Consider the following 26,587-nt stretch of genomic DNA (forward strand, 5'->3'; position numbering starts at 1 on the left):
ACGCGGAGAGCGGTGAGTACGTGGAATGAGCTGCTGGCGACGGTGGTGGAGGCAGATACGATAGGGTCTTTTTAGAGATTCCTGGATAGGTACATGGAGCTTAGAAAAATAGAGGGCTATGTGTAAGTAAGTACATGTTTGGCACAGCATTGTAGGCTGAAGGGCCTGTATTGTGCTGTAGGTTTTCTATATTTCTAAGACATTCAATGGGTTTAAGTTCATAATTTGACCTTTCAAATGATCTTGTCTTATCTAGCCCACAGCCCAACTAAGATATTGGCCCACTTTATGTTCTTTCAGGCAGAGAGTCAGGTATTGTCGGAGCTATGGTGACATCATGACTTTCTCCTTTGATTGCAGCGCTTGAGGTTAGACTAAAACAAAAGACAATTGACCATGGTTATTAATCCATAATGAAAATGGCAGAAGCAGACCAGATATAATCATAAGACATAAGAGCAGAATTAAGCCATTCAGCCCATCAAGTCTTCTCTGCCATTCCATCATGGCTGATCCTGGATCCCACTCAACCCCATACATCTGCTTTCTTGCCATATTCTTTGATGCCCTGACCGATCAGGAAATGATCAACATCTGCTTTAAATATACCCACAGACTTGGCCACCACCACTGTCTGTGGCAGTCATTCCACAGGTTTACTACCATCCAGCTAAATAAAATTTCTTCTTGTCTCTGTTCTAAAAGGTCACCCCTCAATTTTCAGGCTGTGCCCTCTAGTTCTGGATACCCCCACGAGGCACAATACAGGCCCTTTGGCCCACAAAGTTGTGCCGAACATATCCCTATCTTAGAAATTACTAGGCTTACTCATAGCCCTCTATTTTTCTAAGCTCCATGTACCTATCCAAAAGTCTCTTAAAAGACCCTATCGTATCTGCCTCCACCACCGTTGCAGGCAGCCCATTCCATGCACTCACCACTCTCTGTGTAAAAAAAAAAAAAAAAAAAAACTTACCCCTGACATCTCCTCTGTACCTGCACCCCAGCACCTTAAACCTGTGCCCTCTTGTGCTAGCCATTTCAGCCCTGGGAAAAAGCCTCTGACTATCCACATGATCAATGCCTCTCATCATCTTATACACTTCTAACAGGCCACCTCTCATCTTCCATTGCTCCAAGGAGAAAAGGCCGAGTTCACTCAGCCTATTTTCATAAGGCATGCTCCCCAATCCAGACAATGTCCTTGTAAATCTCCTCTGCACCCTTTCTATGGCTTCCAAATCCTTCCTGTAGTGAGGTGACCAGAACTGAGCACAGTACTCCAAGTGGGGTCTGACCAGGGTCCTCATATGTTAACCCCTTCATTTCCAGAATCATCTGTGAACCTCCTCTGTCCTCTTCAATGACAACACATCCTTTCATAGATATGGGGCCCAAAACTGTTGACGATACTCTGTGCAGCCTGATTAGTATCTTATAAAGGCTCAGTATTATTTCTTTGTTTTTATATTCTATTCCCCTTGAAATAAATGCCAACATTGCATTTGCCGCCTTTATCACTCTCAACCTGTAAATTAACCACCTGGGAGCCTTGCACGAGGACTCCCAGGTCCCTCTGCACCTCTGATGTCTGAACCTTCTCCCCATTTAGATAATAGTCTGCACTATTGTTCCTTTCTGGACTAGTTCCTGAGGATTGGAGGGTGGCTAATGTAATCCCACTTTTTAAAAAAGGAGGGAGAGAGAAACCGGGGAATTATAGACCGGTTAGCCTGACATCGGTGGTGGGGAAAATGCTAGAGTCAGTTATCAAAGATGTGATAACAGCACATTTGGAAAGCGGTGAAATCATCGAACAAAGTCAGCATGGATTTGTGAAAGGAAAATCATGTTTGACGAATCTCGTAGAATTTTTTGAGGATGTAACTATTAGAGTGGATGGGGAGTACCAGTGGAGGTGATATATTTGGATTTTCAAAAGGCTTTTGACAAGGTCCCACACAGGAGATTAGTGTGCAAACTTAAAGCACACAGTATTGGGGGTATGGTATTGATGTGGATAGAGAATTGGTTGGCAGACAGGAAGCAAAGAGTGGGGATAAACGGGACCTTTTCAGAATGGCAGGCAGTGACTAGTGGGGTACCGCAAGGCTCAGTGCTGGGACCCCAGTTGTTTACAATATATATTAATGACTTAGATGAGGGAATTAAATGCAGCATCTCCAAGTTTGCGGGTGACAGGAAGCTGGGCGGCAGTGTTAGCTGTGAGGAGGATGCTAAGAGGATGCAGGGCGACTTGGATAGGTTAGGTGAGTGGGTAAATTCATGACAGATGCAATTTAATGTGGATAGATGTGAGGTTATCTACTTTGGTGGCAAAAACAGGAAAACAGATTATTATCTGAATGGTGGCCGATTAGGAAAAGGGGAGGTGCAACGAGACCTGGGTGTCATTATACACCAGTCATTGAAAGTGGGCATGCAGGTACAGCAGGCAGTGAAAAAGGCGAATGGTATGCTGGCATTCATAGCAAGAGGATTCAAGTACAGGAGCAGGGAGGTACTACTGCAGTTGTACAAGGCCTTGGTGAGACCACACCTGGAGTATTGTGTGCAGTTTTGCTCCCCTAATCTGAGGAAAGACATCCTTGCCACAGAGGGAGTACAAAGAAGGTTCACCAGATTGATTCCTGGGATGGCAGGACTTTCATATGAAGAAAGACTGGATTGACTAGGCTTATACTCGTTGGAATTTAGAAGATTGAGGGGGGGGATCTTATTGAAACATATAAAATCCTAAAGGGATTGGACAGGCTAGATGCAGGAAGATTGTTCCCGATGTTGGGGAAGTCCAGAAGGAGGGGTCACAGTTTAAGGATAAAGGGGAAGCCTTTTAGGACTGAGATTAGGAAAAACTTCTTCACACAGAGAGTGGTGAATCTGTGGAATTCTCTGCCACAGGAAACAGTTGAGGCCAGTTCATTGGCTATATTTAAGAGGGAGTTAGATATGGCCCTTGTGGCTAAAGGGATCGGGGGTATAGGGGGAAGGCTGGTACAGGGTTCTGAGTTGGATGATCAGCCATGATCATACTGAATGGCGGTGCAGGCTCGAAGGGCCGAATGGCCTACTCCTGCCTCTATCTTCTATGTTTCTATGTTTTACCAAAATGCATTATCATACGTTTCTCAACATGGTATTCCATCTGCCACTTTTTTGCCCATTCTTCCATTTTGTCAAAGTCCTGCTGCAATCAGATTGCTTCCTCAGCACTACCTTCCCCTCCACCTATCTTCATCTCATCTGCAAACTTTGTCACAAAGCCATCAATTCCATTATCCAAATTATTGACAAACAATGTGAAAAGTAACGGTCCCAAAGCTGACTCCTGAGGAACTCTACTAGTCACTGGCAGCCAACCAGAAAAGGCCCCTTTTATTCCCATTTGCTGCCTCCTGCCTGTCAGCCATTCCTGTATCCATGCCAGTATCTTTCCTAAGTGCCATAGGATTTTATCTTGTTCAGCAGCTTCATGGGTGGCACCTTATCAAATGTTGTCTGAAAATCCAAGTAAGTGACATTCAATGCTTCACCTTTGTCCACCCTGCTTGTTACTTCCGTGATGAACTCTTAACAGATTTGTCAGGCAAGATTTCCTTTTACAGAAACCACGCTGACTTTGACTTTGATTTGTTTTATCATTATTTTGTCATGAGTGTCTAAGTACCCCAAAACCTCATCCTTAATAATTGACTCCAACAATTTCCGAACCACTGAGATAGGCTAACTGGCCTATAATGTCCTCTCTTTTGCCTTCCTCCCTTCTTGAAGAGTGTAGTGAGGTTTGCAATCTTCCAGTCCTCCGGGACCATCCCAGAATCAAGTCATTCTTGAAGGATCGTGACCAATGCATTTGTTATGTCTTCAGCAACCTCTCTCAGGCCTCTGGTATGTTGTCATCTGGTCCAGGTGATTTATCCGCCTTAAGATCTTTGAGTTTGCCTAGCATTTTTTCCTTCATAAGAGCAATGGCACTCACACCTGCTCACTGACAATCATGGACCTCTGGCACACTGCTAGTGTCATTCCATGGTGAAGGCATATGCAAAATACCTTTTTCATCTGCCATTTCTTTGTCCCCCATTATTACCTCGCCAGCATTATTATTCAGTGGTCCAAAATCAACTCTCACCTCCCTTTTACTTTTATATAATTGGAAAAAAAACTTCTGGTATCCTGATATATTACTGGTTAGTTTGCCCTCATAGCCGTTTGTTGGATTTTAAAAGCTTTCTGATTATCCAACTTCCCACTCGCTTTTGCTACCTTATGTGCCCTTTCCTTGGCTTTTATGCAGTCCTTAACTTCCTTTGTCAGCCACGGCTGCCTATCCCTGTCATTTGAGAACTTCTTCCTCTGTGGGACATATCTATCCTGTGCCTTGTGAACTATTTCCAGAAACTTCAACCATCTCTGCTCTGCCATCATCCCCGCCAGTATTCTCCTCCAATATACCAGGGCAAGCTCCTCTCCCATGCGTCTGTAATTCCCTTTATTCTTTTGTGATACCAATACTTGTGACTTGAGCTTCTCTCTCTCCAATTGCAATATGAATTCACTCATATTATGATCACTGCCTCCTATAGGTTCCTTTACATTAAGTTCCCTAATAAGGTCTGGGTTATGACACAACACCCAATCTAAGATTTCCCCGAGTAGGCTTAAGCACAAGCTGCTCTAAAAAGCCATCGCATAGGCATTCAACAAATTCTCTGTCTTGCGATCTGACAACAACTGATTTTCCCCATCCCCTTGCTTATTGAAGTCCCCAATTACAATCTTGTCATTACCCTTATTACATGCCTTTTCCAGCTCCCTTTGCAATCTCAACCCCACATCTAGGCTACTATTTGGAGGTCTATATATGATTCCCACAATGGTTTTTTTACTCTTGCAATTTCTTGACTCCACCCACAAAGATTCAACATTCTCTGATCCTATGTCATCTTTTTCTAAAGATGTAATTCCATCTCTTACCAACAGAGCCACACCACTGCCTGTGCCTTCCTGCCTATCCTATGGATACAAAGTATATCCTTTGTTATAAAGCTCCCAAGAATGGCCTTCTTTCAGCCATGACTCAATGATACCCACAACAGATGAAAAAGAAGATTAGACTGTATAGTGTCGAGTATCTGGAATTGGATTTATACCAGCACTAAGCAGCCAATGTGTCTGTTGTGTGAAATTGTTTTTTTTCCATTGAGGCAATAAAACTATCCAGGCTCCTTGAACATTTGAAGAGAATATACTCTGATAAAGCAAACAAGAGTTTGCTTATTTTCAGTCCATAAGACCATTAGATACAGCAGCAGAATTGGGCCATTTGGCCCATCAAGTCCGCTCCACCATTTCATCATGGTTGATCTAGCTTTCCTCTCAGCCCCAATCTTCTGCTTTTTCCCTGTATCCCATCCTGCCCTGGCCAATCAAGAATCTGTCAACCTTTGCTTCAAATATACATCATGACCTGGCCTCCACAGCTGTCTGTGGTAACAAATTCCACAGATTCACCATTCTCTGGCTAAAGAAATTCCTCCTCATCTCTGTTCTAAAAGGACACTCCTGTATTCTGAGGCGGTGCCCTTTTGTCTTAGACTCTCTCACCACAGGAAACATTTTCTCCATATCCACTCTATCAAGGTCTTTCACCATTCAATAGGTTACAATTTGGTCACCCCTCATTCTTCTGAATCCTAGAGCAAGGAATCTGCCAATGTATGGCCATTGCTGGAGCGGAATTGGAGCTGATTCTAAGTGGTAGATCTAAGGGGAAGCAGAGTTGAAGGGGTGGAGCCCAGACCTGAGAATGTATCGAAGTGGCAGGGCCCTGGTCCAAGAGTGAGGAGTGACCCCCTGTTTGGCCGAGTTAAGTGCCGGGCCGAATTGAAAAGGTTAAGGTGTCATTGCCAGAGGAGAGGAGAGGCATGGTGTTCAGCTTGCTGCTCATGAGGTTTAATCATCTTTGCACTAAACTGAGGCTGTGACCTGCAACTAACGTGCTCCTGGACCGACTGTGACTGGCTTCGTATTTTTGGACTTACTTTCGTGAACTTAAGTTCTGAATGTTAGTTGCTTAATTTTATTGCTTACACAATTTATTTTTTTTTCCTGTGCATTGGATGTTTGATGGTCTTTTATTATTGGGTTTGATTGGGTTTCTTTGTTTCGTGCCTGCACCTGCCTGTCAGGAGATGAATCTCAAGTTATATATAGTATACATACTTTGAACTTTTGAACTTTGAATTTGATCTGCAGTTGGATGAATCAACTTTGCCAGGCAACAAATCTTTCCTTCTTGGTTATGTTCGCTTCATAAAAAATGAAAGCGTAGTTCAAGAGTTGTTATTTGCAAGGGGATTAGAAACATATGCAAATGGTGAGTCAATATTTTTGGTTGTTGAGAGCAATTTTTCAAAGAGAAGAACATCCTGCTTGCCACCCTTCTTGCTTGTGCAACAGATTGGGCACCATCAATGACAGGTCACCATTGTGGAGTAATTGAACATATTTACCATTTACTGTGTAATTCACAGACAATATCTTGTCGCAAAAAACCTAAGTGATTGGCTGCATAAATCGTCAGATGGTGTTATCACAATGGTAAATAAATCAAATTCCATGCTTTTAATTCTCGACTATTTTGAGAGCTCTGTATTGAGAAAGGTTAAGTTTGAACATTTGCTGTTGCACACAGAAATAAGATAGCTCTCAAAAGGAAACTGCCTGACATGCTTTTATGTGCCTTTTGAAACTGAGAAGATGTGAGTGCTTCAATTTAGTAATTAATTCAAGAATATTAGGCATTCCATTGCTTATTTGTATGAATTATTCACGAAGTTTAATGAAATAAAACTTCACTTGCAAGGAAATGTGAATCTTATCAACAGCAAATCAGTTGTCTCCACATTTCAGTCCAAGTTAACCCTATTTAAGTGCAACATTGGTGGTTGCTCTTTTCCAATTTTCGAGCCTCTATCAACTATAGGTTTCCCTCACCATCCGAAGGTAGATCATTCCTATGAAATGGTTCGTAAGCCGGACTGTTGTGAAGTGAAGAAGCAATTACCATTTATTTTATGGGAAAAATTTGTGAGTGTTTGCAGACCCAAAAAATAACCTACCAAATCACGCCAAATAACACACAAAACCTAAAATAACAGTAACATATAGTAAAAGCAGGAATGATGTGATAAATACACAGCCTATATAAAGTAGAAATACTTTTCTACAATCATTGCCGCACTGTCCACTGTAGCAAAAATCTCGCGCAAGCGCTCTCGGCAGAAACACTCTCTCCAGTAACCTTTAAGCTATGAAGCTGCCAAATCATACCAAATAACGTATAAAAATACACAGCCTATATAAAGTAGAAATAATCTATGTACAGTGTAGTATCACTTACCGGAATCAGGAAGACAGCGCCGAGCACACTGATGATGGTGTGCTAGGCTGAGTTGTTGGAGGTTGGGGTGGTGCAGTGGTCCCCAACCTCCAGGCCGCGGACCAATACCAATCCACGAGGCATGCAGTGATAGCTGGGACGCACCCAGCACATCTTTAAGAAAAAAGCGGAAATAAACAAGCTAATTAATTAGATGCTGCCTGGCATGTAAATGTCGGCCCAGATCAGAGGCGACACAATCGGCAATTGCCTCTGACCTGGGCCGACATTTACGTGCCAGGTGGCACCTAATTAATTAGCTTGTTTATTTTGGCTTTTTTCTTGAAGATGTGCTGGGTGTGTCCTGGCTACCGCTGCCCCGCTGCATTCTTCGCGGATCGGTATCGGTTTGCGGCCCAGAGGTTGGGGTGGTAGGACACTGGGGTGTCATCTCATTGTCGTCTGTTTCCATCAGGGCAGGCAGGTTGTCATCTTCTATGTCTACCTGCCTCGATGTCGAAGGTCAAGGTTCGTCGTCTGCTGTGGCTGACGTCGTAGGCTTGAAAAACGACAGTATGCTTGACTGCTTAGCCTCGCGCATTTTTCTATCATACAGTTCTTTGTAAGCACTCAAACCATCCTGCAGATATGCCCTAAACCTACATACCCTTTCAAAATTAAAGTCGTACTTTTCTGCAATCATTGCAGCAAAAATCTCACACAGTTGCTTCACGTTCAGTTTCTGGACGACTTCATTTTCAGTCCGTTCGGTACTGCATTCGGTTTCAATGGTTAGCCTTTCCTCTTCCAATTGCATCAGCTCTTCATCTATCAGTTTTTGGTCATGGGATGCCAAAACCTCTTCAACATCATCTTCGTCATCTTCCACGAGCCAAACTCACTTTGTCCTTACTTCGTTCACCACGATCGAAATGCTTCATTATGTCTAGTTTTACGCTAAGTGTAACACCCTTATGAATTCTTTTAGGCTTTTCCGATACCCTAGAACTCATCTTGCTAATGGATGCTTAAAATAAATCGAGATAAAGCACAGATGCTCACAGGCATGTGTTTAAGCAATGCCAGCTAGAATGCAGTTCTGGGGGAGGAGCTTGGCTGCTCGGGGCACGCACTGCCTTTTTTCATAACAGTGAAAACACCTTCTGTTAGCGAAAACAGGTACTAATGCAGGTCTTTCGTAACAGCGAGATTTTGTAAAGCGAACGTTCGAAAAGCGGGGACACCTGTGCTTTGCTCACCTGGGTGAGCTGCATAAAGACAAGTCAAAGAGTTTTCAGGATCTTCTCTTGATCCAAATTGCAGATTGGATAATAAATACATTCCTGAACACTTGTAATAAGGAATTAACAGGAAGGATGGAGGAAGAACTGATCTCACAACAAAATGAGTGAACTGAAACTGACGTCATATCAAGACTTTTGGCTGCAGAAAGAAATCTCTGAGCACTATCCTGCACTGTGAAAAAGGTCAAGATGTTCTTTATTGCCTTTCCAATATCATATTTAGTGGAGAGCAGTTTCACTGTGGTCACCTAACTTCTTTCAAAGCAACAAAACTGACTGCAAATTATTGAATGTGGGGACTTGAGACTCCATCTGCGTGACATTCAGCCTGATGTTGAGAAGCTGATATCACCGGACCAAACCATGCATTAACCTCAATGCATCTTTTTGAAAGGTGAAAAAGCAATGAAGTAATGAATAGGTGGACTGCCAATGTATGCTCTAAAATTGTTGATGAAAATTGTTTTTACTGTAATTAAAGCAATAGCTTTATTTGTTGTATTAGATAGATTTGAATAACTTTTGCAATTATTTGCCCCTGCTTTGAATTTGCAGTTCCTACTTTCTTTCACTGTGTATCATAAATCAAAATTCTTCATAGATTTTATATAATGGCTAGAAAGGGAGTGGGGCACTAGGGATGTGGTCTAGGAGCCAAGTGGGCGGTAACTCAGAAAGGTTTGGGAACCACTAATCTAGACAAACTGGTAGTTGGCTCCCTCACCTCAAAATTGCTTTGGAGTGTGTTATAAACTCTTTCATTCTGTCTTAAGTGTTTAGAGTCATAGATCTCTAGTAGTAATGCAATTAATCAAGCTGACTAAGGTCACTCAAATTGAGTAAGATGAGTAAAAATTATTGCGTTAATCACACTTTTTCTTAGAAACTATCTCTGCAATCAATAGCCTGTAACTTCCCTTTCACTGTTGAGCTTTTGAACCCTCTATATGACCTTGCATTTTTGCAGTGTGAACAGAAGTCCCAAGGTTTGGCCGATTTAAGTGTCTGGCCAGATTGAAAAAATCAGAGTGTTAGGGTCGAAAGAGAGGGATGGGCCAGTGTTCAGTTCACAGATCCACGAGGTTGATTTGTCTCTGCACTGAACTGAGGCTGTGGCATGCAACTAACGGGCTCCTGGGTTGGCTGCAGTGATGACTGGCTTCATAACTGTGGACCCACTTTCATGAACTTCAGTTCTGAATGTTACTTACTTTTATTGCTTGCACAATATGGTTTTATTTTCTGAACATTGGGTTTTTGACCATCTTTTTTTAATGGGTTCTATTGGGTTTCTTTGTTTTGTGAGATGAATATCAAGGTTGTATATACAGGTCGACCTTCACTAATCTGGCACCATTGGGACATGAGGAGAGTGCCGGATTAGTGAAAATGCAGAATTACAGAAGGATCACATTAAGCATAATCAGTGCTGGATTATCGAAGGAACCGGAGTACAGGTAGTCGGATTAGTGAAGTTTGACCTGTAGTATACATACTCTGATAAATAAATGTACTTTGAAATGTTCTCCTAAGGAGGTTGTATGTTTGTGGGTCCTTGGGAGGCTGGGAGGCTATAGTGGCGGATTTGGGATCCACAGAACACTACAAGACTACAGCACAGAAACAGACCCTTTGGCCCATCTAGTCCATGCTGAATCATTATTCTGCCTAGTTCCATTGAATAGTATATTTGAAGGACAGCTTTGTGAAATCGGTTTATCTTCTGAAGGAACACTTTATGTAAATGTTCTGATTTGTGAAGGCAGTTGAGCAATATTTGGGTATAATTATCCATGCCAAGACCAATTGCTGTTCGATTTACCTCAGGTCTGGACCAATGACATGGCATTAATATCTCTCATTTCATTTAAGATTGCTGAATTTGGTGGATGAAGAAACGTAACCTGATTTAATGCCACAGCTCAAAGAAAGTTGTTTAATTCTGCATGCTAAATAGTGTGTTAGTTGAAATTTTAAGACCATAAAGTGGAATTGTAGCAGGGAGTACATTCTCAGCATCCAGCTAATCATCATTATATTTGTGTTTCATCTGTAAGCTTTGCAATATGGATGCGCTTTTCAATGAACATTTTTGTGTGTCTTGGTACCTGGTTCAAAATAGAAAGTCAGAGCTGAGTGTGTTGGCGTATGTACAAGTCCACATATGCACAGTGAAAAACTTCCAGCAGCATCGCAGCCATATAGCATCATACTAGCATAATTTATAAGAAAAAACATAAATATGTATTAATTTACAATAGAAATGCAATTAGAATATAAAACAATGGGTTGTAAATGGAGACAGAAGAAAATATGACTGCTAAGCTGCAATAAATAGAAATGTTTATGGCTCTATCTCCATAAAAGCAGAAGGTTGCTTTACCACTACTACTATGTTGACTCAGGCCAAGGGACTCTCCACTTCTCCCTCTCCCTCTCCCTCATCAGTGTGTTCAGTTCATCTACATTAGCTGCGCCACTGTCTTCTAGGACTGTGTTGACCATAGTCTTGGGAGGGCGCCCACGGAATGCTTTACCAACAATTGTTAAATTTAAGGGATAAGGGCACAGACAAAACCTTGGCCCTCTCCTGTTCACCAAAATAGCCTCCCAATAAACATTAAAATGCCTGATAATGTTTTCAAAGCTTGAGCACTGACTTGTGAATGTTTAAGTGTTTGTAGGATATTATATTAGCCCACATTACCAGTCCTATTGAAAGTGCTGAGGCCAGTTAGTTTAACAACTGTTTGGCTGGAAAAAAAACTAATATTTAGGGAAGTTGAATATCATTAAACCTAGCCAGCGTGGTTTTATTGAAGGTAAATTTGCTCGGATTCTTTGAGGACGTAACTAGAGAGAGTTCATTAAGGGAACTGTAGATAGAGTTTAATTTAGATTTCCAATTTCCAAAGAGCTTTTACAGGTATATTAAGAGCAAAAGGATTGTAAGGGATAAAATTGGTCCTCTTGAAGATCAGAGTGGTCAGCTATGTGCGGAACCAAAGGAAATGGGGGAGATCTTAAATAGGTTTTTTGCCTCTATATTTACTAAGGAAACTGACATGAATTCTATGAAATTAAGGGAATCAAGTAGTGAGATCATGGAAACTGTACAGATTGAAAAGGAGGAGGTGCTTGCTGTCTTGAGGAAAATTAAAGTGGATAAATCCCCGGGACCTGACAGGGTGTTCCCTCGGACCTTGAAGGAGACTAGTGTTGAAATTGCGGGGACCCTGGCAGAAATATTTAAAATGTCACTGTCTACGGGTGAGGTGCCGGAGGATTGCAGAGTGGCTCCTGTTGTTCCGTTGTTTAAAAAAGGATCGAAAAGTGATCTGGGAAATTATAGGCCGGTAAGTTTAACGTCGGTAGTAGATAAATTATTGGAGGGAGTACTAAGAGACAGAATCTACAAGCATTTGGATAGACAGGGACTTATAGAAACATAGAAAATAGGTGCAGGAGTAGGCCATTCGGCCCTTCGAACCTGCACCGCCATTTATCATGATCATGGCTGATCCTCCAATTCAGAACCCCGCCCCAGCCTTCCCTCCATACCCCCTGACCCCCGTAGCCACAAGGGCCATATCTAACTCCCTCTTAAATATAGCCAATGAACTGGCCTCAACTGTTTCCTGTGGCAGAGAATTCCACAGATTCACCACTCTCTGTGTGAAGAAGTTTTTCCTAATCTCGGTCCTAAAAGGCTTCCCCTCTATCCTCAAACTGTGGCCCCTCGTTCTGGACTTCCCCAACATCGGGAACAATCTTCCTGCATCTAGCCTGTCCAATCCCTTTAGGATCTTATACGTTTCAATCAGATCCCCCCTCAATCTTCTAAATTCCAACGAGTACAAACCCAGTTCATCCAGTCTTTCTTCATATGAAAGTCCTGCCATCCCAGGAATCAATCTGGTGAACCTTCTTTGTACTCCCTCTATGGCAAGGATGTCTTTCCTCAGATTAGGGGACCAAAACTGCACACAATACTCCAGGTGTGGTCTCACCAAGGCCTTGTACAACTGCAGTAGTACCTCCCTGCTCCTGTACTCGAATCCTCTCGCTATAAATGCCAGCATACCATTCGCCTTTTTCACCGCCTGCTGTACCTGCATACCCACTTTCAATGACTGGTGTATAATAACACCCAGGTATCGTTGCACCTCCCCTTTTCCTAATCGGCCACTGTTCAGATAATAATCTGTTTTCCTATTTTTGCCACCAATGTGGATAACTTCACATTTATCCACATTAAATTGCATCTGCCATGAATTTGCCCACTCACCCAACCTATCCAAGTCACCCTGCATCCTCTTAGCATCCTCCTCACAGCTAACACTGCCACCCAGCTTCGTGTCATCCGCAAACTTGGAGATGCTGCATTTAATTCCCTCATTCAAGTCATTAATATATATTGTAAACAACTGGGGTCCCAGCACTGAGCCTTGCGGTACCCCACTAGTCACTGCCTGCCATTCTGAAAAGGTCCCGTTTATCCCCACTCTTTGCTTCCTGTCTGCTAACCAATTCTCCACCCACACCAATACCTTACCCCCAATACCGTGTGCTTTAAGTTTGCACACTAATCTCCTGTGTGGGACCTTGTCAAAAGCCTTTTGAATATCCAAATATACCACATCCACTGGTTCTCCCCTATCCACTCTACTAGTTACATCCTCAAAAAATTCTATGAGATTCGTCAGACATGATTTTCCTTTCACAAATCCATGCTGACTTTGTCCGATAATTTCACCGCTTTCCAAATGTACTGTTATCACATCCTTGATAACTGACTCCAGCGGTTTCCCCACCACCGACGTTAGGCTAACCGGTCTATAATTCCCCGGTTTCTCTCTCCCTCCTTTTTTAAAAAGTGGAGTTACATTAGCCACCCTCCAATCCTCAGGAACTAGTCCAGAATCTAACGAGTTTTGAAAAATTATCACTAATGCATCCACTACTTCTTGGGCTACTTCCTTAAGCACTCTAGGATGCAGACCATCTGGCCCTGGGGATTTATCTGCCTTCAATCCCTTCAATTTACCTAACACCACTTCCCTACTAACATGTATTTCGCTCAGTTCCTCCATCTCACTGGACCCTCTGTCCCCTACTATTTCTGGAAAATTATTTATGTCCTCCTTAGTGAAGACAGAACCAAAGTAATTATTCAATTGGTCTGCCATGTCCTTGCTCCCCATAATCAATTCACCTGTTTCTGTCTGCAGGGGACCTACATTTGTCTTTACCAGTCTTTTCCTTTTTACATATCTATAAAAGCTTTTACAGTCCGTTTTTATGTTCCCTGCCAGTTTTCTCTCATAATCTTTTTTCCCCTTCCTAATTAAGCCCTTTGTCCTCCTCTGCTGAACTCTGAATTTCTCCCAGTCCTCAGGTGAGCCACTTTCTCTGGCTAATTTGTATGCTTCTTCTTTGGAATTGATACTATCCCTAATTTCTCTTGTCAGCCACGGGTGCACTACCTTCCTTGATTTATTCTTTTGCCAAACTGGGATGAACAATTGTTGTAGTTCATCCATGCAACCTTTAAATGCTTGCCATTGCATATCCACTGTCAATCCTTTAAGTGTCATTTGCCAGTCTATCTTAGCTAATTCACGTCTCATACCTTCAAAGTTACCCCTCTTTAAGTTCAGAACCTTTGTTTCTGAATTAACTGTGTCACTCTCCATCTTAATGAAGAATTCCACCATATTATGGTCACTCTTACCCAAGGGGCCTCTCACGACAAGATTGCTAATTAACCCTTCCTCATTGCTCAAAACCCAGTCCAGAATAGCCTGCTCTCTAGTTGGTTCCTCAACATGTTGGTTCAAAAAACCATCCCGCATACATTCCAAGAAATCCTCTTCCTCAGCACCTTTACCAATTTGGTTCACCCAATCTACATGTAGATTGAAGTCACCCATTATAACTGCTGTTCCTTTATTGCACACATTTCTAATTTCCTGTTTAATACCATCTCTGACCTCACTACTACTGTTAGGTGGCCTGTACACAACTCCCACCAGCGTCTTCTGCCCCTTAGTGTTACGCAGCTCTACCCATATCGATTCCACATCTTCCTGGCTTATGTCCTTCCTTTCTATTGCATTAATCTCTTCTTTAACCAGCAACGCCACCCCACCTCCCCTTCCTTCATGTCTATCCCTCCTGAATATTGAATATCCCTGAACGTTGAGCTCCCATCCCTGGTCACCCTGGAGCCATGTCTCTGTGATCCCAACTATATCATAATCATTAATAACAATCTGCACTTTCAGTTCATCCACCTTATTACAAATGCTCCTTGCATTGACACATAAAGCCTTCAGGCACTCTTTTACAACTCTCTTAGCCCTTAGCTCTTAGGGAGAGTCAACATAGCTTTGTGCGTGGTAGGTTATGTTTGACCAATCTATTGGAGATTTTTGAGGAGGTTACCAGGAAAGTGGATGAAGGGAAGGCGGTGGATATTGTGTACATGGATTTCAGTAAGGCCTTTGACAAGGTCCCGCATGGGAAGTTAGTTAGGAAAATTCAGTCGCTAGGTATACATGGAGAGGTGGTAAATTGGATTAGACATTGGCTCAATGGAAGAAGCCAAAGAGTGGTAGTAGAGAATTGCTTCTCTTGAGTGGAGGCCTGTGACTAGTGGTGTGCCACAGGGATCAGTGCTGGGTCCATTGTTATTTGTCATCTATATCAATGATCTGGATGATAATGTGGTGAATTGGGTCAGCAAATTTGCTGATGATACAAAGATTGGAGGTGTAGTAGACAGTGAGGAAGGTTTTCAGAGCTTGCAGAGGGACTTGGACCAGCTGGAAAAATGGGCTGAAAAATGGCAGATGGAGTTTAATACAGACAAGTGTGAGGTATTGCACGTTGGAAGGATAAACCAAGGTAGAACATACAGGGTTAATGGTAAGGCACTGAGGAGTGCAGTAGAACAGAGGGATCTGGGAATACAGATACAAAATTCCCTAAAAGTGGCGTCACAGGTAGATAGGGTCGTAAAGAGAGCTTTTGGTACATTGGCCTTTATTAATCAAAGTATTGAGTATAAGAACTGGAATGTTATGATGAGGTTGTATAAGGCATTGGTGAGGCCGAATCTGGAGTATTGTGTTCAGTTTTGGTCACCAAATTACAGGAAGGATATAAATAAGGTTGAAAGAGTGCAGAGAAGGTTTACAAGGATGTTGCTAGGACTTGAGAAACTCAGTTACAGAGAAAGGCTGAATAGGTTAGGACTTTATTCCCTGGAACGTAGAAGAATGAGGGGAGATTTGATAGAGGTATATAAAATTATGATGGGTATAGATAGAGTGAATGCAAGCAGGCTTTTTCCACTGAGGCAAGGGGAGAAAAAAACCAGAGGACATAGGTTAAGGGTGAGGGGGGAAAAAGTTTAAAGGGAACATTGGGGGGGGGGGCTTCTTCACACAGAGAGTTGTGGGAGTATGGAATGAGCTGCCAGACGAGGTGGTAAATGCGGGTTCTTTTTTAACATTTAAGAATAAATTGGACAGATACATGGATGGGTGGTGTATGGAGGGATATGGTCCGTGTGCAGGTCAGTGGGACTAGGCAGAAAATGGTTTGGCACAGCCAAGAAGGGCCAAAAGGCCTGTTTCTGTGCTGTAGTTTCTATGGTTCTATCCTTTCCACAAGATGTTATTTCCAAAACGTTCCTCTTTGCTTGTTCTGTCCTCTGGATATCTCACAGTGGGATCTTTAGTTCAGCTGTACTCACTAGGTGTCAATCACAAGGAAATCTGCAGAGCTGGAATTTCAAGCAACACACATAAAAGTTGCTGGTGAACGCAGCAGGCTTCTTTGTTCTGTGGTTTCTGATATCTTATCCCAGCCAGTAGCTTGTCCTCCTAGAGCCTAGCTGCTAAAGTCCTATTCAGACTGGAAGGAGGTAAATGCCAGTATAAAAACTGCCACAAAGCTATCTAAATCTACTATTTGAAAATTAATGTACCTAACGCTGACCCCTGTGAAACACCAATAGTCACCAGCAGTACCTCCCCCACTTTTCCCACTCTGTGCCTTCAGCTAGTCAGCCAATCCTCTCTCCATGCTCATATATTCCCTGTTATACTATGGGAATATACTACAAACGAAGCCTCATTTGTGACTCCTTGAATTTTCAGAAGATCTTTTACAAGAAAATAATATCCACTGACTCCCCTTTGTCTATCCTGCATGATATTTCCTCAAAAAATTCCAACAGTTTTGTCAGGGAAGATTTTCCCTTAAGGAAACAAAGCGGAATTTGCCTATTTTATCATGTGCCTCCCAGTACCCTGAACCCTCGTCCTTGATAATTGACTCTAACATCTTCCCAACCATTGAAGTCAGGTTTTTTGGCCTATAATTTTCTTGTCTTCTGCCTCCTTTTTTTAGAGTGGAGCGACATTTGCGATTTTTGAGTCCTCTGGGATTACTAATATTTCCATAAGCTCTTAAACTACCTCTTTCAAGTGCATGAATTGCAAAAGGCAGTTTCAACAAGTATTTAGGAAGACAAGTAACATTTTAGCCTTCAGTGCAAAGGGTTGGAGTTTTTAAAAATAGAGAAATTCTATTGCGTACAGTGAATTGGCAAGGCCTGATATGAAATTGTTGTGGGTGACTTCAGCTTCTCTGATGTACACTGGGATTTCTTTAGTACAAATGGGTTAGAGAGTAAAATTTACTTATTGCATCCAGAGTAGTTAGTCATTTTGTAGATAGGCCAACTAGAGAATGGCCATAATGGACCTGGTTTTGAGAAATGAGCATGACCAGGTGACTGACCTTTTAGTGGGGGAGCATTTTGGAAACAGTCATCACAATTCAAGTTTTAAGATGGCAATGGAAAAGGATGTACCATGGATGAAAGTATTAAATTGGGTCAGGGAAAATTACCAGATCATTATACAGAAAGTAGGGAGAATTAATTAGAACAGCAGTTTTTTGCAAGTCCACAGCTGTCATGGAGAGTCTTTAAAGACCAACGGAATACAGGATGAATATGCCCCAGTTAGAAGGAAGGACAAAGATTGCAAGTTAAGGGAATCTTGGATTACGAGGGAGATGGCAAATTTAATTAACAAGGAAAAGGAAACTTGTTTAAGGTTTAGAATCTACAAATTAACTAGAAAAGGAATTGGGAAAGCCAGGAAAAGTCCTTGGCAAAGAAAATCCTAAGACAAGCAACACACATCAAAGTTGCTGGTGAACGCAGCAGGCCAAGCAGCATCTGTAGGAAGAGGTGCAGTCGACGTTTCAGGCCGAGACCCTTCGCCTTCCCGAAGGGTCTCGGCCTGAAACGTCGACTGCACCACTTCCTACAGATGCTGCTTGGCCTGCTGCATTCACCAGCAACTTTGATGTGTGTTGCTTGAATTTCCAGCATCTGCAGAATTCCTGTTGTTTGCGTTTAAAAATCCTAAGACATTGTATTCATATACCAAGAGTAAGAGAATAACAAGTGGGAGGGTAAGACTATTCAAGGATAAAGAAGGGAACATGTACTTGGAGGCAGAGTACGTGGGCAAGGTACTACAGATTCCCAGTTATCTTGATTCTACTTCTTCCCACCCCATTTCCTGTGAAAATGTCTCCCTTTTCTCCATCTGTGCCACAGCTGTTCCTAGGATGTGGCTTTCCTTTCCAGGGCATCAGAGGTGTCCTCCTTCAAAGATCGGGGTTTCCCTTCCTCCACCGTAGATGCCACCCTGGCCTCCATCTCTTCTATTTCCTGAACATCTGTACTCATCCCATTTTCCTGCCACCTTAACAGTCATAATTCCTTTTGTCCTTACCTACCACCTCCAGCGCATCATCCTCAGCAACATCTGCCATATCCAAAGGGATTCTGCTACCAAACCTCCTCCCCTCCACTTTCTTGCTGGTGAACGCAGCAGGCCAGGCAGCATCTCTAGAAAGAGGTACAGTCGATGAAACGTCGACTGTACCCCTTCCTAGAGATCCTGCCTGGCCTGCTGCGTTCACCAGCAACTTTGATGTGTGTTGCTTGAATTTCCAGCATCTGCAGAATTCCTGTTGTTTGCCCCTCCACTTTCTGCAGGGATTGTTCCCTCTGTGATTCCTTTATCCATTCATTCATCCATCCCTACTAATTTCCCTCCAGGCTCTTATCCCTGCAAGTGGCCAAAATGCCACACTTACCCATTTGTCTCCCCTTGCCTCCATTCAGGATCCCAAACAGTTTGTCCAGGTGAGGCAACACTTCACTTGTGAATCTGCTGGGAACATCTATTGTATCTGGTGCTCGCAATGTGGCCTCTCCTACATTAGTGAGACCTTTTGTAAGTTTGGGGACTGTTTTGTTGAGCACCTCTGTTTCATCCACCAAAAGTGAAACTTTCCAATGGCCAAACATTTTAATTTCGATTCCTGTTCGGATATGTTGATTCATGGCCTCCTCTTGTGCCAGGAAGAGGCCACCTTCAGGGAGGAGGAGCAACACCTTATAGATTCTTGTTTGGTCAGGGCATGAAGGGATACAGGGGAGAAGGCAGGAGATGGGGACTGAGGAAAATTTGATCAGCCATGGTGAAATGGCAGAGCAGACTTGAGCCAAATAGCCCAATTCTGCTCCTATATATTATGGTCTTTTATTCCGTCTAGGTACCCTCCAACTTGATGGCATGAATATTGATTTCTCATACTGGTTTTTAAAAAAAATTCTTTTCCTTCCCACCCCTTTTCTATTCCCCACTCTGGCCTCTTGCCTCTTCTCACCTACCTATCGCTTCTGGATCTCCTCCTCTTTCCCTTTCTTCTATGGTTCTCTCTCCTTTCTTATCAGATTCCTTTCTCTTCAGCCCTTTGTATTTCCCACTCACCTGGCTTCACCTATCACCTTCCAACTAGCCTGTTTCCCCTCCTACCTTTTTATTCTGATATCTTCCCCCTTACTTTCCAGTTGTAAGGAAGGGCCTCGGCCCGAAATGACGACTGTTCATTCATTTCTATAGATGCTGCATGACTTGCTGAGTTCTTCCAGCATTTTGTGTGTGTCCTAAATAAGTACTTTGTATGGTATTTACCAAGGAGGAAGATGGAGAGATCACCACTCTTAATTCCTGGGATAGAGGTAAAATAGTTTGGGCCTATATCCATTGGAGTTTAGAAGAATGCAAGGTGATCTTGCTTTCAAATATACATGATCCTCAGGTGCTTGACAAAGTAGAAGTTGGGATGTTTTCACGAGCTGGAAGAGTTTTGAATAAGAGGACATGACTACAAGTAATGAGGCTGGTTGTTTGAAACTGAGGTTTGTAAATTTCTTTTTGCAGAGGGTGATGAATTTCTGGAATTCTCTACCCTGGCAGTGGTGGAAGTTGTGTCATTAGAAACATATAAATTGGAGGTAGATAATTATTTAATAGCCAAGGAATGAATGGATGAAAGGTATGAAGAGTAGTTGAGGCCTAATGGTGTGGCAGGATCTAGGGTTTGATGGCCTACTCCTGCTTCTGTTTTCTTCCATTCCCAACTGTAGCCTTGCTTGTGAAAGGAGTTTGGGTGTAATCGTTTGTTGCATAATGTCAAGTATATAATAACACTTTTCTTGTACACTTCCAGCACATGGCCATGGGGCAAAAGGAGACAATGCCTATGAATTCTGCTTGGCATTCCTAGAAGCTGTGAGTCCTGAGGTATGTCATTGATGGTTTAAAGCTTGACTGTGATTGCAATTCAGCAACAAACATAATGAAAAGTTCTTTTTACTGCTTGTGTAATTTTGCAGGGAACTATTCCAATTTTAGTCCTTGAGTTTCCAAAATGTTTCTGCACACTCCAGTGAATTTCAGTGATGAAGATTGATTTGTTGCTAATTTCTGAGGCGGTACACCAGCAGGATAACCAGTTATTCTAATGAATCTGTAAGATAACCTTGCTGATACCATAACATCCTTCAGAATGGTTGGTTTCCAGCATATGTTTGAAGGCTAAGCTGATTAGAGTATAGGTCTATAGAGGCTAATAAATGTAAAGAGCACCAAAAATGGTGCTTAGGCTGTTAAAGTAGCAATTTTAAAATGTGATAATTTTAAGACTGGATTATTTTCCTCACAAGCTGTGCACGATTCTGGAATGATCATCATTGAGTGACTTGGTGATAACGCAACTGAATCATAGTGTCAAATGGCGTCAAATCGCATGTAGTTGCCAGAACTGTCCCTTAAAGAAATTAGTCAAACATCTTATTTATTTATTCTGGGTGTCCTTGATAAAGGATCAGAGGTGTGAAAGATCGTCATGTTAAATTAGACATGATGTAACATTCACACCACAAAAGTGCCAGGAAATAACTATTTCCAACGGCAGCCTAACCACCTATCCTTGCTGTTCAATGTTGTTACTCTCACAATCCCTATCATCAATATCCTGCGGTCACAGTTAACCAGCAATTGGATCAGATACTGTGGCCTACAAGAGGAAGTTAGAGGTTCGTACCCCACAATGAGAGACAACAAAGCTTTTTCAAGACATACAAGGGACAAGTTATTGTAGAATATGATCTACTTACCTGATTATGTTGATGAGAATCAACAACCCTCAAGAAACCCTACAGTAACAAAGCAACCTGCTTGACTGGAACCCCTTCGACCACCCTAAATATATATTCTTTCCACCACTGGAGCATCTTGTCAGTAGTTGGCATCTGTAAAGTGCACTACAGCCAGTCATGACAGCAGCACCCAAATCTACAACCTCCACCGCCACAAAGAGCAAAGGTCGAAGCCACGTGGGAATATAGCTGATTCCTCTCCCAGTCTTGTAACATCCTGACTTAGAATATATTGCCTGTATGAAAACTGATTGTGGATTTCAGAAAGGGTAAGATGAGGGACGCACACCAGTCCTCAGAGAAGTAGAAAGAGTGAGCAATTTCAAGTTCCTGGCTGTCAACTTCTCTGAGGATCTATCCTGGACCTAACGTATTGATGCAGCTACAAAGATGCACAACAGTGGCTATATTTCATTAGGAGTTTGAGGAGATTTGGTATGTCACCAAAGACACTTGCAAATTTCTAGGACATACCATGGAAAACATTTTAACTGGCTGCATCACTGTTTGGTATGGAGGGGCCACTGCACAGGATTGAATAAGCTGCAGAGTTAATAAACTCAGTCATTTCCATCGTGGGCAGTAGCCTCCATAGTATCCAGGACATCTTCAAGGAACGAAGCCTCATATAAGCCTCAAACGAATCGTAATGCCTGTCATTAAAGACCCCCAACCCCCACGTGATGCCTTGTTCTCATTGTGCCCATCAGGAAGGAGGGCCAAAAGCCTGAAGGCACACACTCAGTAATTCAGAAACAGCTTCTTCCCCTCTGATTTCTGAATGGACATTGAACACGCAAACACTACCTCACTCTCACTACTTTTTATTTCTATTTTTGCACAGCTTATTTAATTTAGCTATTTAATATACATACTTACTGTAATTCACTTTTTTTCCTATTATGTATTGCATTGACCGCTGCCGCAAAGACAACAAATTTTACGATATATGCCGGTGGTATTAAACCTGATTCTGATCAGTTGTTGCTGAGTCCAAATCCTGGAATTCCCCATCTACACTGGGGTGCACCTTCACTGCAGTAAGACCATAACACATAGGAACAGAATGAGGCCATTCAGCCCATTGAGGCTGCTCCATCATTACATCATGGCTGATTTATTACCCCTCTCAACCATGTTCTCCTGCCTTCTTCCCGTAACCTTTGACACCCTTGCTAATCAAAAACCTATCAACCTTGCTTTAAATATACCCAATGACTTGGCCTCCACAGCCACCTGTGGCAATGAATTCCACAAATACACCACTGTGGCTAAAGAATTCCTTCTCATTTCTGTTCTAAAGGGACATCCTTGTGGTTCATCTCGGGTGTGTGCTTAGCCCACTGCTCTACTCTCTCTGTACCCATGACTATGTGGCTAGGCATAGCTCAAATACCATCTATAAATTCGCTGATGGTAAAACCATTGTTGATAGAATCTCAGATGGTGATGAGAGGGCACACAGGAGCGAGATATGCCAACTAGTGGAGTGGTGTCGCAGCAATGACCTGGCACTCAACATCAGTAAGAAGAAAGAGCTGATAGTGGACTTCAGGAAGGGTAAGATGAAGGAACAGATACCAATCCTCATAGAGGGATCAGAAGTGGAGAGAGTGAGCAGTTAGGGTTAGGGTTCATGGGTATCAAGATCTCTGAGGACCTATCCTGATCCCAGCATATCAATGCAGTTGTACAGAAGACAAGACAGCGACTATACTTCATTAGGAGTGTGAAGAAATTTGGTATTTCAATAAATACACTCAAAAACTTATATAGTTGTACCATGGAGAACATTCTGACAAGCTTCATCACTGTCTGGTATGTGGGGGCGGGGGGCTACTGCACAGGACCGAAAGAAGCTGCAGAGGGTTATAGATTTAGTTGGCTCCATCTTGGGTACTAGCCTACAAAGTACCGAGGACATCTTCAAGGAGTGGTGTCTCAGAAAGGCAGCGTCCATTATTAGGACCTGCAGAACTCAAGGCATGCCCTTTTCTCACTGTTACCATCAGGAAGGAGGTACAGAAGCCTGAAGGCACACACTCAGTGAATCAGGAACAGCTTCTTCCCCTCTGCCATCCGATTCCTAAATGGACATTGAACCCTTGAACACCACCTCACTTTTTAAATGTATATCATTTCTGTTTTTTGCACGATTTTTAATCTATTCGATATACATATAGTGTAATTGATTTACTTTTTTTTGTATTATGTATTGCATTGAACTGCTGCTGCTGTTAACAAATTCCACGACACATGTTGGTGATAATAAGTCTGATTCTGAACTTTTTATTGGTTCTTCCCAATTGTTAACAACCCAATTGATCTCAAACTCCACAGAAAGTTCCACAGGGCCTGCTTGCTTAATCTGGCACTACTCATGACAGTAATTCAAGAACTTATTTCAAGGGGAATAGAATATAAGAGCAAAGAGATATTGCTGAGCTTTTATAAGATACTACTCAGGCCTCACTTGGAGTATAGTCGCATTAGTATAGTCAACAGTTTTGGGCCCATATGTCAGAAAGAATCTATTGTCATTGGAGAAAGTCCAGAAGAGGTTCACGAGGATGATTCTGGGAATGAAGGGGTTAACATATGAGGAGCGTTTGGCAGCTTTGGGCCTGTACTCACTGGAATTTAGAAGAATGCTGGGATACCTCATTGAAACCTACCAAATGTTGAAAGGACTAGATAGGGTGGATATGGAGAGGATGTTTCCTATGGTGAGGGTATCCAGAACTAGAGGGCACAACCTCTAAGTGAGGAGCAACCATTTAGAACAGGGATATGGAGGATTTTTTTAGCCAGAGAGTAGTGAATCTGTGGAAAGCTCTGCCACAGGCTGTGGTGGAGGCCAAGTCCATGTGTAAATTTAAGACAGAAGTTGATCATTTTCTGATAGGTCAGGGTGTCAAAGGATATGGCGAGAAAGCAGGTGTATGGGGTTGAGTGGGTTCCAGGGTCAGCCATGATGGAATGGTGGATCAGACTCGATGGGTTGAATGGTCTTATTCTGCTCATGTCTTATGGTCCAAGGTAGCTCAGCATTGCTGCCTTAAAGTAATTTAAAGATGGGACATAGTGCTTTGAAAAAGTATTCAGCCCCACAACTATTTTCACATTTTACTGTATCATTTTCTAACTTAAAATATATTGAGGCTGAAGCAGTGTTCATCCCGTTTGTAATTACTATGATAACTTTCCTCAAGTGCAATATATTACCATACCAACTCGTCCAATTTGTTGATGTAGAAAATTGGAGGGTCACCTGTTTTCAATGAATTCATAAGAATAAATACCCTCCCTCTCTGTAAGGTCCAACAGAATGGTAGATTTTCAACAGACCAAACTAAAATGAAGATAAAAGAGCATTCAAGACAAGTCGAGGAAATGATAATAGAGAAGCACAAATCTAGTGAAGGGTACAAGACCATCTCTAAAGATATTGAACTTACCTCGGAGCTAGTGTAGTCCATTGTGAAAAAGTGGAAAATATATGAAACGACAGCCACACTGCCTAGGTTACAGCACCCCTCTAAACTTAGTCACTGGAGAAAAATGGCATAGAAGTCAGTACCTGCAATTGGAGATGATGTTCATGGCTCCACAATCTCTAAGACCTGTTACATAAAGGGTATTTATGGAAGAATGGCAAGGAAAAAACCCTGGCTAAAAAAGAAAAAAAAAGCATATCCTTGATAGTAAAAACTGCAAAGCATCACTTAGAAGATACTGTAAAGGTGTAGAAGAAGGTCTTGTGGTTAGATGAGACTAAAGTGGAACTTCTTGGCCTCAACACTAAGCGGTATGTGTGTTATAAATCTAATACTCCACATCAGCCAGGTAGCACCATCGCTACTGTAAAGTATAGTGGAGGTAGCAGCATGCTGTGAGGACACTTTTCAGCAGCAGGCTCTGGATTGATGGGAAGATTAATGTTGCTAAATACAGAGATATCCTGGATAAAAACCTGCTAGCCTCTGCCAGAAAGCATGAACTTGGGAGGAAATTCAGCAGGACAGTGACCCAAAGCACACTGCCAGAGCAACCATGGAGTGGCTTCAAATGAAGAAAATTTATGTCCTTGAGTGGCCCAGTCAAAGTCTTCACCTTAACCTGATCGAACATTTCTAGCAAGATCTCAGGATTGCTGTTCACCGCCACTTCCCAGCTAACCTGGCACAGCTTGAACAATTTTGCAAGGAGGAATAGCAAATCTTCCCTCATCACGTTGTGCAAAGATAATAGAGACTTGTCTTAAAAAGATTACTGGCTGAAATAGCTGTGAGAGGTGGCTCATCTCAGTACAGTACTCTGCAAAGGGAGATAAGTACTTTTGAAGTGCTGATGTTTCAGTTTTCGAATTTTTAGTTTTTCATGTTTTACAATTTTCCATTTTGGGGCTCTACTGTGAAAAAGGAGCATGTGATTCACTAGTTGTAATACTCATGTATATGAATAAAGGGATGGGGGATGAATACCTTTTTTTAAGGCACTGTGAATGATAGCTTTGCCAGAAATGTCCACATTCTGAAACTGAATTTGTGTGTGTTGCTATATAAAAAAAAAGTTGTGTTATGATTCTGAAGATTTTTAAATCTGATTTGATTTATGAGAATCTTTTGTATCAGGGATATTAAACTTCTCCAATGCTATTTATCTATGCAGTTATGTTGTTTCTGTATGAATACATGACTATTGATTTTAAAAAAAAAAAAATTTGCAGACTTTGTTCACTAAGTCTCTTGATAGGAAATTTACTTTAAAAATTGTCATGATAGCTGCTGTTCAAAACCACAGAAAGACAAGTAAATATAACAGTGAAGAAAATGAAGAGCAAATGGTGGGACAGACTGACTAAACAAGAAAAGAAACCAATATTCTTGGCTCCTGATTTTGACCGCTGGCTGGATGAATCTGATGCTGAAATGGAACTTAAGGCAAAGGTAAATTCATTGAGAAAGATCTGTGCATTGTATTAGAAAGTTTTCCTTTCTGTTCTTTTACTTGACAAACAGACAGTGAAGACTTTGCTCTTTGCAGATCTGTTTTCAGATTTTCCTCTGTTTAACGCTTAAAGGGTTATATTATCATCTGGATGATATTTACATACAACTTTATCATCTGTTCTATTTTACTTTTATAGGAGGAAGCGGAAGAGGTTAATAGAATGAGTGTGGAGTCAAGGGTTCGAAAGAACTGTAAGTATAAGAAATTGGAGCAAGAGTGGCTACAGATCGTCTTGAACCTATTCCACTATTCAATATGCAT

General features: G+C 42.0%; 1 protein-coding gene across 2 annotated transcripts in view; it reads left to right on the plus strand.

The window, feature by feature from the left end:
- hacd3 (3-hydroxyacyl-CoA dehydratase 3) overlaps window positions 1–26,587 on the plus strand; it is an 86,677-nt gene that overhangs the window by 9,758 nt on the left and 50,332 nt on the right. For both annotated transcript variants that reach the window (XM_063066346.1, XM_063066347.1), the window contains exons 3-5: window positions 20,323–20,396; window positions 26,098–26,262; window positions 26,463–26,517. In XM_063066346.1, coding sequence (XP_062922416.1) covers window positions 20,323–20,396; window positions 26,098–26,262; window positions 26,463–26,517 — 294 coding nt within the window. The remainder of the gene's footprint in view (window positions 1–20,322; window positions 20,397–26,097; window positions 26,263–26,462; window positions 26,518–26,587) is intronic.

Source organism: Mobula hypostoma, chromosome 13 (genome assembly GCF_963921235.1).
Source record: "Mobula hypostoma chromosome 13, sMobHyp1.1, whole genome shotgun sequence".
Lineage (NCBI taxonomy): Eukaryota > Metazoa > Chordata > Chondrichthyes > Myliobatiformes > Myliobatidae > Mobula > Mobula hypostoma.